Below are 13,847 nucleotides of genomic sequence, written 5' to 3'. Positions count from 1 at the left end.
CAGGTTGCGGCAGATACGTACATGAACCAAACTAGTAGATGTGGCCAGTGAACCCGGGTTCAGTGGCTCGATGGCAAGAATGGGATGTTCTGGACAGAGTTCTGCTTCACATGCAGTTTTCACAGCAGGCCCCTAAAGAGGTCACTTCTCTGTTGCTCTGTCTCTCTCCTAGATGTGACAGGTCAGGGACTGGGCATGTGGGTAAGTCCTTTCCTTTCTCAGGGCAAGCCCAGATCCCACAATTGATGGGTCCAGGTAAAAGTCTTCAGAACAGCAGTGCCCAAAACTGCTTCTTAAACTTGAGCTGTCATCAAGGTTACATGAAGATCTTGTCAAAACTCAAGACCTTGCCTCCAGAGATCCAGGTCTAATGGGGAAAGTGAGAATTTACATTTCTGATCAGTTCCCCAGTGATGCTGATGGCACCCTCCCTGGTGCCTGGACTTTGCGTGGCAAGTGGACCATCCAGGCCCATGATGGGGGAAAGTGACTGCAGTTATGATCAAAGATCAGGACTCACTCCCTGAGAAAGTATGCTGGGTAGCAGTGTCAGGGTGAGGAGGAAACAAACTTGCAGGCTGAAATTGTGAGGAAACTCAGGAATGGGATTGCTTAGTCATTTCTTGCTGGCTTCCGGTAGCCATTCTGCCTTGAATCCACCTTCTGCTGCTACTCACAGCACTGCCACAGGCGCATGGTCTTATGTCTCTAAGCTTCAGTTTTCTTTTCTGTGAATGAGAAAGCTGTCGTGCCTCCCAGGTTCTTGTAAAGATCAAAGGAGACTCTGATTTTAAAATAGCTGAGCACTGAGATTTGGTACTTGCTAAGTGCTTCCTTAGATATGAGTCACTGTCATTAGGAGGCACCTCCATTGATTCACCAGTCAGTTTATTGGGTGCCTCCTTTGCGGCAGGCACAGAGCCAGGCTTTAGGGTTGCGTCAAAGGAACTGTGCTGCCTGTGGTGTGGTGCGATGGTTTGTCACCTTTCTTTGGTCATGGTCTCTCCTTGGGAAAATCTAATGAGAGTAGACTCATCCTGTAAAAAGGCCACATGTGTACAACATGTTGTTTCAGTCAGCATGCAAACACCTGACATGTACAACTTGAAGAAGGAAAATTTATTTGCTTATGGATCTGGAGCTTACGTGTGTGTGTGTGTGTGTGTGTGTGTGTGTGTGTGTGTGTGTAAGCATTTTAATCCACACTATAACCTATAACACATGTGCATATGAGTTCTATGGATTTGCCACTATTCCTAAACTCCAGAGTTAAGAATCCCTGATTTGGTGGATAATTGGAGCCACCATCTTCTGCGTAGCTGCTACATGATTTCTGCATGACTGTGTCCCACTTCTGTCCTTATGATTCATGCAGAGCTGACTGGGGAGGACATGGGGTTCTTACACCCTCTCAGTTTTATCAGGACTTGGCCTCAGGACCAGGGCAGGCTGTGGTTGAGTTCAAGGTGCCCTTCACTGCCCCTCCTTGGCGCTGCCACGCTGCCACCCTCCCACCCACTCCATTCCCTGGCCCCATGTTGCTGAGAACTTGGTGGCTTTGGAAAAAAGAGAGAAAAAGGTGGTGTCTGTGGGCTCCTTCCTGCCTGTAAGAGCTTGAAAGAGTAGCAGAACAGATGAGAAGGGCATCTAGCCACATGTTAGGAGACTCAGAATTCGGTCTTGGCTCTTTCCTCTTAGAGCTGATACCTCTGAGGAGGTGACTTTACCTGTCCGAACCGTAGTCTTCTCATGTGGAAAATGGGGCTGGTAATTTTTGTCCCTGCTTGGAGGAGCTGTTGTATGTGATAAGAATGGAGAGCCCATGTGAATGCAAGGGCTCAGTCCAGTTCCTGGGCTCTGAACAAGCCTAATGCTTTTGCCCTCTTTGAGTTTTGGGACATATCCACTAATGTTTGATAGAGTGGGTCCTAAAGCAGGTACACACTAAATGTTAGGTAAAAGAGAAGACACAGGAAGAGGAGGAAAAGAAGGAGGAGCAAGAGGAGAAAGAGGAGTAAGAGGAAGAGGAGGAGGATTCTTTTATTTGAGAGTTTTCAAAAGAGAAAGGACTTAGCTTCACTCTTCAGTCTTTGTGCCTTGGAGTAAGTAAGGCTCTGCCCCTCACTGGTGAGAATGGGACTTGAGGGCCACCAGCTTCCTCTTTAGCAGTCTTATTGACCCTCCATGGGGCTTGGTGCCCAAGGAGAGTCTTCTGGGAATGGAACCTACATGGTGTTTGGTCTCGCATTGCTTAAGATCCCCATGAAGAGACAGACAGGAAAATAATATAGGGGCAAGGATATTGGGGCTGCGCAGCTGTGGAAAGGCCAGTCTCCCTCCCCTGGAAAAGCATGAGCATTGCTGTTGTCCTTGACCACAAAGCTTTGGTATGAAGAAATTCTCTTCCACCTTCCACAAATAGAGCCTCCATGTGAGGTTATCAACATCATCTTTTATTTAGTGGCCAAGATACTCCTTTTTATGGCACAGTATAAAATTAGAAGGAAATGCCCCAGGATGTCATGTGACAGACCAGGGTCTGCCTGGTAAGAAGTAATAGAAAGCCTTCACTATAACATGAATGGCATAGGGTGCCCTGTCACCTGCATGGACAATTAAGACTCATTTTGGGTTTCCACTGTATAAAGTCACACTTTTTATTCAGAGGCTCCAGTTCAGCCCTCCGTATATCAATAGCTACTCAATTACAAATTACATGATTACAAATTTCTTATGTGAAATAATTCTGGACTAATTTTTACAGATTAAAAGTACTCTTGCAAATCCAGGAACCATTAGCCTGAGTTTTGCAGTTAAGTGGTTATTATTAGACTTGCCTTCCTAACTGTTAAAAAAAAAATACAATGGGTCTAGAAAACCTTGAGAAGGGCATGTCTATGTTCTTTACTGTCGTAGCACAAGAAACCCGAGCATGTCCAAATATCAGGTGAGAGAGAGGTTGGAATCAACTTTCCTGCTGCCTCACTTAAGGAAAGAGAGCCCTCAAGAAGACAAGTTCAGGGTAGACTCAGGTAACCCGAAATCACCCTGCATTTCCAGGTTTCCTGCATGTTGAAATTTTCTGGGAGTATGAGACCTCATCACATAAAGCCAATCTGGTCTTAGATCCTACAAAGTTTATGGTGATGATGCCAGGGATCAGACTTTCTGAAGCACTCACTAAGCTGAGTCTCACACGGAATATTTACAAATCATTTTGCCCTTATAGATAGAGCACAAATTTCAGAAGTTCAATTAAAACCAGGGCAGAGTGACCCTGCTGAATAGACCTGAAATCCAAAAACCTGAGCATGCTAACTTCACCATTCTTTCACTTCCCCAGCCTGTCCTCCACAGACAGGGCTACCTCTGATTTTGTCCCTACTTTTAATGGAGCCTCAGATGCCTCTTTATCACTAGAGTATAGTCCCCCAAGCCACACTCAGCACCATTCCTCAGTCAATCGGTGAGCAGACATTTCCTGAGTACTTACTAATTACTGGGCAAATCTGGTTGTTCTTCATTCTCACCTCCTAAGCTTTGCTGATAGGACTCCAGGTTTGTCTGGCTTACACCTTTATGCCCCCACCTTCTGACCTCTCTCTTTCTGTTGGCATCAGATACACTCCTTCCTCCATACTGAATTTCTTTCCTACTTCCTGCTGGTACATGTATCCCTTAACCGCAATCTGGAACCTGCTCCCACTACCCTCCTGAAATGGCTCCCCCAGAGTGTTCCTGCGACTTTGCTCTTGCCGAATCTACTGCCTCCTCCTCTGCTTCAATTTTTGGGCTTTTTCTGACATGTTTAACCACCCACATCTTGGAATTTTGTCATCTCTGGTTCTGTGGCACCTTGCTGTACGTACTTTCCTGGTTCATCTCCTATCCCTTGGTTGATGATGCCCACATCCGTTTGGAGATTATTTTGCTTTCTCACCCCCACCTGTGGCATTCCTCAGTGAAAGACTTCAGCTTTGGGCTCTGCTTTCACCAACCTCCACCTCCCAACTCTGACATCTCCTTGACATTGGCCATCATTTTTGTGCTGATGGTGCCCAAAGTGCACTCCTGCCAGGGTATCTCACCTGGGATCCCTCCATGTTTCTTTTACATGTCTTTAGGACATTTCTCTTAATGCTTCTCTGTCTTCTCAAAGTTACTGTGATCCAAATAGAAGTGGTTTATTCTCCTATCCTTCCTGAGCTGAGTTCCCTTTGCAGACTTTTCCAAATTAGTCCAGGCCTTTGGACTGTAAAATTTGGTGCCATCATTGAGAGAGGCAGGACAGGATATGGTTCAGAGAGGACTTCTGGGACCAATGGGAACTAAGCCAGATCCATAGTTTCCAGGAACTATGGCCACATGCTGGTTGTGTGTCTTCAGGCAGGATGCTTCAACACCTCTGTGCTTTGGATTCCTTTACTATTAAAAAATGATCGTAGTTTCTTCCTCCATGTTTATTGAGGATGAAATGGGACAATGTATGTGAGGAGTCTAGAGTACTTCCTGGCACATAGCTCAGAGCAGTCCAGAGGCACACAAACATTTGCTTACATGGTTCCCCTGTCACGAGCACCCTCCCTTCCTGTTCGTCTGGTTGGCTTCTCTTAGAACAAGTTGGCCTTGAACCTGAATTCCTCAGCTGAATTAGACACCAGCTTCTCAATCAGCCCTTGTCATCCTGCATCTTCATTGCAGGCTGACTTGTCCTTTCTGCCAGCTAGAATATAAGCTCCCTGAAGGCCAAAATTCTGAGATATTCACCTTCATGCCCACAGGCAGAGGACAATGCTTAGCACCTGACAGGTGCTTAGTAAACCTCTCCAATGAATGAATGGCATGGCTTGGAGTAACAGATGATACTAAGTAGTTGTATAATCCATATACCACACCTGGTATGTTTATTAGCTCCCTAATTTACAATCTTGAACCAAATTAAATGACTTATAATGAGCACCTAGCAATGTGCAGCTTTCTAAGCGCTTTGGTTTTAAGTTTTCTAGATGAGTCCACTCACAACATTGCTGTGAGGTTGCCACTTGAAGTGCTATCTTGTTTTAGGATGAAAATATTGAGGCACAGAAGAGTTAACTTCCCCAAGATGAAACAAGTTCTTTCCAGTAGTGGCTAGTCACCTACTTCTAGTTTCTGCTCTCTTAATTTCTAGACTAGTCTAAACTACTTGAATACCCAGAGCACAAAATGTGCAAACCTTTGAAAAACACTAAAAAAAAGGGACCAGGTAATAAATATTTTAGACTTTGCAGGCACAACTACTCAGCTCAGCCATGGTAGCATGAAAACATCCATAAATAATGTGCAAATGAACTATCTTGGCTCTCGTTCCAATAAAACTTTACTTACAAAAACAGGTGGCCAGCCCACAGGCCATAGTTTGCTGACTCCGTCTCCAACTAGAATGAGTTCCAGTTGGGAATTAGCAAACATACTTTCTTCTAGTTGGATCATTTGGGAGTCCCCCCACCCCCTTTGGAGCTTCCAGAAGAGCTTCAGCTAATAATTGCTTCTCATTTCTAGATTCTGGCTCAGAAAGAAGAGTTGTTGAGCAGGACTCTGCACCAACCCAGGAAAAATCCAGCCTGCCTGGTAGGACTGCTGAAAAAAGAGCAAAGGATGACAGTAGACGGGTGGTTAAGAGCGCGCAAGACCTGAGCAATGTGTCCATGGACGATGTGGGCATCCCACTCCGGGTATGAGTATTGACCTATAAGTGTTTCTTGGGCTTCAGCTTAAGCAAGTTGTGATAAGGATGGTATAGCCCTGAGCACATAGAAACCTATCTGTGGGTTCCAGAGGGTAATTTACCCTGCCACTAGACCCTAAGTGCCCACCCCCAGAGAGCTGTGTTCCAAATTTGATGTGTGGCAGCTTTTCTCAAAGTGAGTATGGGGTACTAATAAGTCTCATGGAAAAAGAATTTCATGATCAAATGAAAAGGAGAAATATCTGAATAGAACGAAGTGGGAGAGATTTCTTTGCAGCAGAATATCTGAGGCTTTGGGCTTTGTGTGCTCCAGGAGAAATATCACAGGCAGTCTTCCTTTGTTATCGTTCTTGGGAGTCTCTTCTGAAATGATTGCTCCAGGTTTAGGGTACTCTGGGCAAGTGTGAAGCCCAGGATCCTTGTTTATGGGTTCAGAAAAGACCCTGCCCCGTGGGATCACCCTGATTATCCAAGGTGAACAGGAAACTCTAAGGGAACCACAAGGGGGTATTCAGTCTGCCAAGGCCTCCAGGGACAGAGTGGACTCCTGGCAGCTCATGCCACTCTCCCTGCTGCTGGTCAGACATTCCGGTCCTCTTGCCAGTCCTGAGAAATTCAGGGAAACCTATCTTTTGAAATTGTATTCAAGTGAATTCCATTCCTCTCTGTGTGTCATCAAACCACTGGCTGTATTATGTTCCTCTGTGATGCCCATTTGACAAGGGACTGTCTTTCGTCTCTTTGGAGGAAGCTGATAAAAACGGCTCTGGGTTAAGCCTCAAAATTACTCTGGTCCTAATAGTATAGAAAAAGAACTATTATTACCAAGAGCAACAGTTTTCACCATTTGCTGAGTTTATTATCTCACTGCAACCACTCACACAGTGAGTGACGGATACTAATATTGTTCCTGTTTTATAGATGAGCATATCAGTCACCTCTGCATCACTACAACAAAATACCTGGCACAGGCTTCTTATGAAGTAGGGGTTTATTTTGGCTCATGGGTCTGGAGGTTCAAGTCCAAACTTGAGCAGCCCCTTTGGTTTGGGCAGAAGATGGTAGCAGTAGCACCTGTTGGAGCAACTGCTCACGTGACAAGCCAGGAACCAGAGAGAAAGGCCAGGACGGGTGGGATCCCACAGCCCACTTGAGGACTTGCTTCCAATAATCAAAGGACCTCCTGCTAGGCCCCACCTTCTAAAGGTCCACGGCACCTCCGAATACTCCTACCTCGGGGACAAAGCCTTTACACAGGGACCTTTGGGGGATACTTGTCCAAACCATAGCAATCAGGAATCAGGGACTCCGAGAGATTATTCTCCTAAGTCAGCACAACTTGTGGACCACAGACTGAACTGCCAACTCCCAAATCCATGCCCCCGACCCTCTGGTCAAGTGGCCCACGGTCTTCTCACTGTCTTTGTGACCTTGGACAATTCAGTTTTACTTGTTCAACCTCATTTCCTCTTCTGTAAAGTGGGAATTAAAATATCTGATCTACCCACCTATTTCTCACCTTCTGTGTTTTATTTTTATCTTAAAAACAACAACCCAGCCTAGCTTTGTGGTGAGGAAGAAAACTCTGGCATTGGGTGATATAATAGGATACATTTTAAAGTATGCTTTCTAAATCTGGCCACTTGCAAGGTGACTTGGGTACATTTCTACAGAATAACCTGGGTGGGCGGGACCACAGCATGATAAGCAGGTATTCTTTAGGGGGCTTTACTTCATTTCCCATAGTTGGTATATGGAGGGGGATTCTTTTTGTTTGTTTGTTTGTTTTTTGGTGGTACTGAGGTTCCTGGAAGCCCTTCTACCTCCAGGATACACTCCCACGGGCTACACTCCCAGACCTATTTTTTAACTTTTTTATGTAGAAACAGTGTCTCTTAAGCCAGTGAGGCTGGCTCCGAACCAGTGCAATCCTCCTGTCTCCGCCTCTCAAGCACGAGGATTACAAGCGTGCACCACCACACCCAGCTGTGGAGGGGGATTCTAAAAGTGAAATAAAAGGAAATTAAGAATGGGTGCATTTTCAGTCTTTGTCCACTCCATTCAAAATCTGCATTCTTTTGGCCAAATATCAGTTTGCAGATTCATACCTGAATCTCTTAATTTATCTGTTCTCAAAACTTTTTCTTTTAAAAAAAGACATAAACGCGGCTGAGTTTTGATGTAAGATGTTGTCTCTTCTCTGTCTGACGTTGCAATCATAAAGGTTCTGAAAAGTGTAATTTTCATTTTATTTTACTCTTTGCTTTTGTTTTGTCTTTTTGTTCTTCTAGAATACCGAGAGATCAAAAGACTGGTACAAGACTATGTTTAAGCAGATCCACAAACTAAACAGAGGTACTGATTTGTTTGTTTATAGAAGCTATGCTGTGCTCTGTGCCCATATATTGACTGTTGAGTGTGTTTCTGAACTCACTTTGCTTGGACTCCAGGAGACTGAATCCTGCAGTTGGATCTCATTAGGTACAGGTCTGCCTGAGCCCAGCCACACACCTTCAGAGCGTAGGAGGGAGGACGCACCTACGCACCTGCTTTGTAATTTGAGGTCGGCTCACAAGTCCTGCCTCCCAGCTGGTGTGGGATGCAGCAGCTGAGTCTAGCCTAGCACTGCCTGTGCTCCAGCTTTCTGCCTGGGATGCAAGCAGCTCCATCTCCACCTGCTTTCAGCTTTAGGTACATCCTGTGTCAGCCCATGACTGCCCTGTAAGCAGAGCAAATTGAGGAAGCCTAAACTGGGGATTAAGAAGGCTGTTCCCACCTAGAGTCAGCTCTCCTAGGCACTCATGTAACTAATCATGTGCCTCTCTGTGCTTTTCCTGCTTCTTTTTACCCGGGAGATGCTATAGAGTCCAAGTGAGAATACATTTAGTCTTGAGAAGTAGATACATAGCACACCTGTAAGGCTGTGTTGATTTGGAAAAGAATATTCCACAGCTGACAGCCAGCACTTGGCAGATAGCCTCAAGAATCAGTCAAGAGTTGACACATCAGTGCCTGCTCAAGCTGAAAGAGAGGTGCTTTCAAGCCAGAGGCCCACCAGGCTGTCAGCAGGTGGTCCAGCATGGAGGGAGAACCCCAGTGCTCTGGCAGGTCACGACCCATCAGCAACCATCGCAGCCTGTGGTGCCAGTCAGGTGACAGGCAAGGATGTCACTGTACCATGGGAAGGATACCACCCCTCCTGTAGGCAGAGCATCCTGTCCTTCCCCATGCCTAAATCCGGCCTGGCTCCCTGCCTGGATGACACATGAAGGCAAAGAAAGGGTGTTCTAGTCAGCGTCCCACCTAAGCTATAAACATCCAATCTCTGGTTAGCTGCAAATACCAACTAACATCATTGCTGATCGGCTCTTGCTGGGTTCTCAGGGAAGCAGGGTGAGCCCCTCTTCCCGCTGTTTCTGAATATTGAGATGCTCAGCATTTAGCATTTCTGAATCCAGCGTACCCACGCTGTGGTTGGGTGGATGAGCTCAGCCATGGTGGCGACGCTGAATGCTGGGTCTCTGTGATCAGGTGGGGTCAGTTCCACTGGTCACCTTCTAAAGTTGCCGCTCATGTCCTCCAAGTGAGCAAGTCTGTGACTGTCTCACTTGAGTCTAGCTTTCAAAGGCTAAATACAGGGGCAAGTACACGCATCTAAAATATATGCAGTTCTGCCCCGCAGGCAGCATTGATTGTCTTACACTACAGTTACTGCCTGAACTAAATTGCAGGTTCTAGATCAAACTACCGCCCAAGTGGCAGGCAGAAATATTTGAACAATTGAGACTCCGTTTTTTTGCCTTGATTCTAATGACCACAACACAAGTTTGTTTGTTTTTTTAATCATTTTAGGATAGTGTTTTCATTACTACTCATCATCATACTTGATGTCTCTTGCCTATAAAACAAAAACTTGAAGCTTTTCGCTAAATGCTTCCTGCATCTTGGAGCCTGTCTCGATGTAATTCTTTGTTCAAGAAAAGTATTGATGCTGTATCTGTTGACACGTCACAATAATTCAGGCACAGGGACTGGATATTCAGAGAGCAGTTTCAACTTCTTTCATATCACTAGTGAAGCTTCTTGCATTCCAGAGCCTAATTGTATGTGGATTCCTGCTTGTTCACTCTCTCCACTTGTATCTTCTTCTATTCTCTCTCCCGAACCTGCTCCTCTATCTAGACACTCCTGAAGAAAACCCTTATTTCCCTACGTACAAATTCCCTGAACTTCCTGAAATCCGGCAAAATTCTGAAGGTACCATAAATGTAGACAGTATATCTGTTGTCGTGGCCTTACATTAGTTCTTAGAATTTCCTTATAGGCATAAGATTTTGGCTTTTAGATTTTGCTTTTTTTATATAGTTGTTTTTAGTTGGTGAAAATTTTATTTCACTCATTTGCATGATGTGCTATATTAAAATAACTTAAGTCCTTTCTAATTCATTAATCTATTTTTAAGTGTGATGCCGGTGTGCTTTAACAACACTAAAACTAGGTCATCGGTCACTCGAGAGTCAGGTGGGGACTTGTCAGTGCCTCCACCTCATGGTGGGTGGCTTCAAAACCCACTGCTTTTCTCTGCTACAGAGGACAATCCTTACACTCCTACCTACCAGTTTCCTGCATCTACTCCTAGTCCTAAATCTGAAGGTAATTAAAGGAAAACTGTGTGCCTCCCCTTGTACCAGTGCTGTTACTTTCTTTTCACCCTGGGTTTTTCCTGGTGGCTAAGGGCTGTTTCCCATTCATTTGCCTCCCTCTTAAACCTTGTTTTTTTGTGGTGGTGTTTTACTCCTTGCTGATTGTATAACCAGACTCTATCCAGATAGTATTTTAATCCTATTCCCTTAGGGTTTGCATGACTAATGGTGTGGACATCATAGTTAGTGATGATGCTTTGAGCATGTGGGATCCTGGGAAAGGCTGGATGTAACCAGCTACTCGGGGCCTGGTGCCTGTGGTGGTCACCCGGTGCTGGTGGCTGAATTTGGTGAAGCTGAGTCATGGTGCACAGGCAAGAGGCAGATCTGCCAGCTCTCAACAACAGAAGCATTACCAGGTTCCTTTCTATACATGCAACTAACTTGTCCCCAGCCCCACTCCTTGCCATATGTCCTGAGGGTATCTCTCTTTGATGTGGAATTCTTAAGGTGGTATCTGAGTATAAAAGATTCAGTTGTAGTTGAAGATATTTCTTGAAAATAAGATTTTGGAGTCAGGTATGCGCATCTATAATCCCAGTACTTGAGAGGCTGAGACTGGAGGATTGAGGGTCCTTGGGCAGTCTCAGCAATTTAGGGGTACTCTATTTCAAAATTTAAAAAATTAAGGGGCTATAGGTGTAGTTCAGAAGTTGAATGCCTCTGAGTTCAAACCCCAGCACAGAAAGAACAAGGAAAGAAAGAAAGAAAGAAAGAAAGAAAGAAAGAAAGAAAGAAAGAAAGAAAGAGAGGAGTGAGGAGGGAGGGAGGAGGAAAGGGATTAGGGCCAAGCTGGAAAACATTTTATGAAAGAGCTGGATGGGAATTTGACATGCTGGGTATACAGCCACATCGATACGTAGGAGATATTTTTTGTGTGTGGGGCAAAACTCTTGGTGTCATAAGAAGCTTTTCATAGGTGACTTAAAGAACATTTGAGAATTATTCCAGTAACAAGATTGTCTGATCTTTGGATGAGTGACTCAGAAAAAGGAGGGAGTGGGTAGGGTATGGAGGGTGGAATTTTGTTAAATGCTCTTCTAGAATGAGTTGTTGGCTTGAGTGAGTGCTGACCTTTATTGGAGTAGTATGGAGCCCTTGGTGTGTGCCATGCTCTGTCCTTGGAACCAAGGACAAAGCCATGAGTAGACATACCCCTGTCCAGAAGGTCACACCTGGCAGGAAGCTGAACAAGGCCCCGTCAGTGCCCAGTGTACAGAGAGTAGCAAGAGCACGTGTTCAGAGGCAACAGAAAATGTTGATGGCACACAGTAGGTCCTCAGTAGTACCTGGAGAATGTACTGAGTAAAGGCTGTGGATCAGCCCCAGTGCCGCCATCTCAGTGCCTCTCTGCCCTCGTCAGCTCAGCCTGCTGTCCCACACAGCCCTTCTCAACACGGTGGTCATTCCCCAGACTCTTGACCGATCACTTTTCATGTAGGAGATGACAGGATGAGTTATAAGACCATGGTCCATCTTCAGTCTCTCATATGTCCTAGCCAGTGGTCTTTACCCATTCATGCTCAGGACTTATTTTGAATGAAGTCTATCAAACAAATCCCAGATAGACAGAACAAAGAAATAACTGAGTTGAGTGAGGGAGAAGGGATTTTTTTTAGGATAATTTTGACTAACTTCAGCTTTTGATTTCTGCTTTATTTGGACTTGTGAACCAACCCCCACATAAGCTAGATTTCCCTTCTAGGGTAAAGTGACAAGCACAGCCCATGCTGAAGGTGCAGTGTCCCGTGGACATGGATAGGCGATTCCGGCTTGGAGAAGTCCCACAGAGCTGGAAGAGGACCTGAGGCCTGTCACAGGCCTGCTCAGGGCTTCCTTAGTCAGCCTCAAGGCAGCATCCTAAGGCCTCATGCCCAGAGCTCTACCTCGTCAGTGTCCGTGCCTGGAAACTCCGGCTGACTAGGCTGACTATAGTGCCTGTTTCTCTTACACGGCCATCATGAGAGGGAGGCAGGGTTTTTGCCTTGAGGCATAAATAGTAAGGGATGATTTGACAACTTGTGATACATAGTTAGAAATGGACTTTACCGTATTTTTTATTCTCAAAGACCAAAAAAGGAAGAAATAGCCTTAAGGGATAAAAAGTTTAAAAGTTAGGTTGAGCATAAAAATTCATAATAGTGAAGATGATTAGACTTTAGCACAAGTTTCTAAGAAATCATCTTCCCTGGAGATCTTTTAAAAATAGGGTTCATTCCATCTCACGCCCCCATCCCTGCCTCGATAAAATACGCAGGCACAGATCACTGATGCATTCAATTAGCTAAAGGCTTCTCGCAAATGAGGGCAATATTTGAGTTAGATCATTTTTTAAAATTGTTGATTTTTTTAAAGTTTCAATGGATTCTCTGAGTTTCTGAATTCATGGCTTGAGATATTGAAGTCTGTGAGCTCCACCAGGGCTTCATCAGCCCTGTCCACGGTACTGCTCCCGCAAGGTGGCTCTGTGCTCTGTGCACCTTCTCTCGACACAGAGAAGATTTATGCCTTTCAAAGGAAGGCAGGAAAGACAGGTTAGCACCTAATGGAGGCTCTGCCTCAGGGTTTTAATGCACATTAAGATTCAGTTTTATTGAGAACCTGGGAGCCCTCTGTGGTCCAGAGTTTATCTCTTGGAGAGAAATTTGCTGCTGTTTCTTTTTGTTTTAATTCAGAATTTGAAGCTAGAATTATCTGTAATAATTCTACCAAAGCCTAGCCCTGGGGCTACTGCCTCTGTCTAAACTCTGGTTGTTGATACAGTATAAAAAGGGCACTCTGAAACTGTCTCTCCTAAATAGCAAGGGACCATGTGGAAGTTTGTTTATGCTGGCTCAGCCACCTTCTTTTTTCTCCCAGTTACAGTGAACAAGTAAACTATGGCTAGACTTTTAGAACATAAACAGAATGATCAGGCCTTAATTAGTGAGGTTTAAAATATAATTTAAAAAAACACAAATCACTGTAAAGTCCAACTAGGAGTTCGATGTAATTCTTTTATCATCTTTTTTGTTGTTGTTTTTGTTTATTTTTGTACTGGGGACTGAGCCCCAAGGGCATTTACATCCAAGCTCCACCTCTGCCCTTTTTTATTTATTTATTTTTATTTTGAACCAGGGTCTCACTAAGTCGATGAGAGACTCTACATTACTGAGGCTGATCTCAAACCTATGACCCTTCTTGTCTCAACCTCCCATGTTGCATGCACTCATACTTTGTCTCATGAAACAAAGAAAGAGAAGGCTGAGCTATGGAGAAGCAGCTTCAGAAATGCAGCCCCATCCTCTTCCCCGCCTCCTGCTTTTTAAGGTCAGCAGTGTGGTGGTCGGTGTCTCCACAGCTCCCGGTCTAATCCTTATTAATGGCAATAACATGACCGCTGTGGTGACTATGCGACTGCCATTTACTAAGCCTCA

At 44.8% G+C, this 13,847-nt stretch overlaps 1 protein-coding gene across 1 annotated transcript in view; it reads left to right on the top strand.

Annotated features, from left to right (window-relative positions):
* Positions 1-13,847, top strand: part of SORBS1 (sorbin and SH3 domain containing 1) — a gene marked incomplete at both ends in the record, with an annotated part of 128,872 nt that overhangs the window by 39,790 nt on the left and 75,235 nt on the right. The window contains 4 exons of the mRNA XM_080694840.1: positions 5,542-5,714; positions 8,020-8,083; positions 9,911-9,985; positions 10,319-10,381. Of these exons, the coding sequence (XP_080550966.1) occupies positions 5,542-5,714; positions 8,020-8,083; positions 9,911-9,985; positions 10,319-10,381 (375 nt within the window). The remainder of the gene's footprint in view (positions 1-5,541; positions 5,715-8,019; positions 8,084-9,910; positions 9,986-10,318; positions 10,382-13,847) is intronic.

The sequence above is a fragment of the Muscardinus avellanarius genome (genome assembly GCF_963383645.1).
Source record: "Muscardinus avellanarius genome assembly, chromosome: 4".
Taxonomy (NCBI): Eukaryota; Metazoa; Chordata; class Mammalia; order Rodentia; family Gliridae; genus Muscardinus; species Muscardinus avellanarius.
Note: the sequence above shows the minus strand (reverse complement) of the source record. Positions and strands in the feature narration are given on the sequence as shown.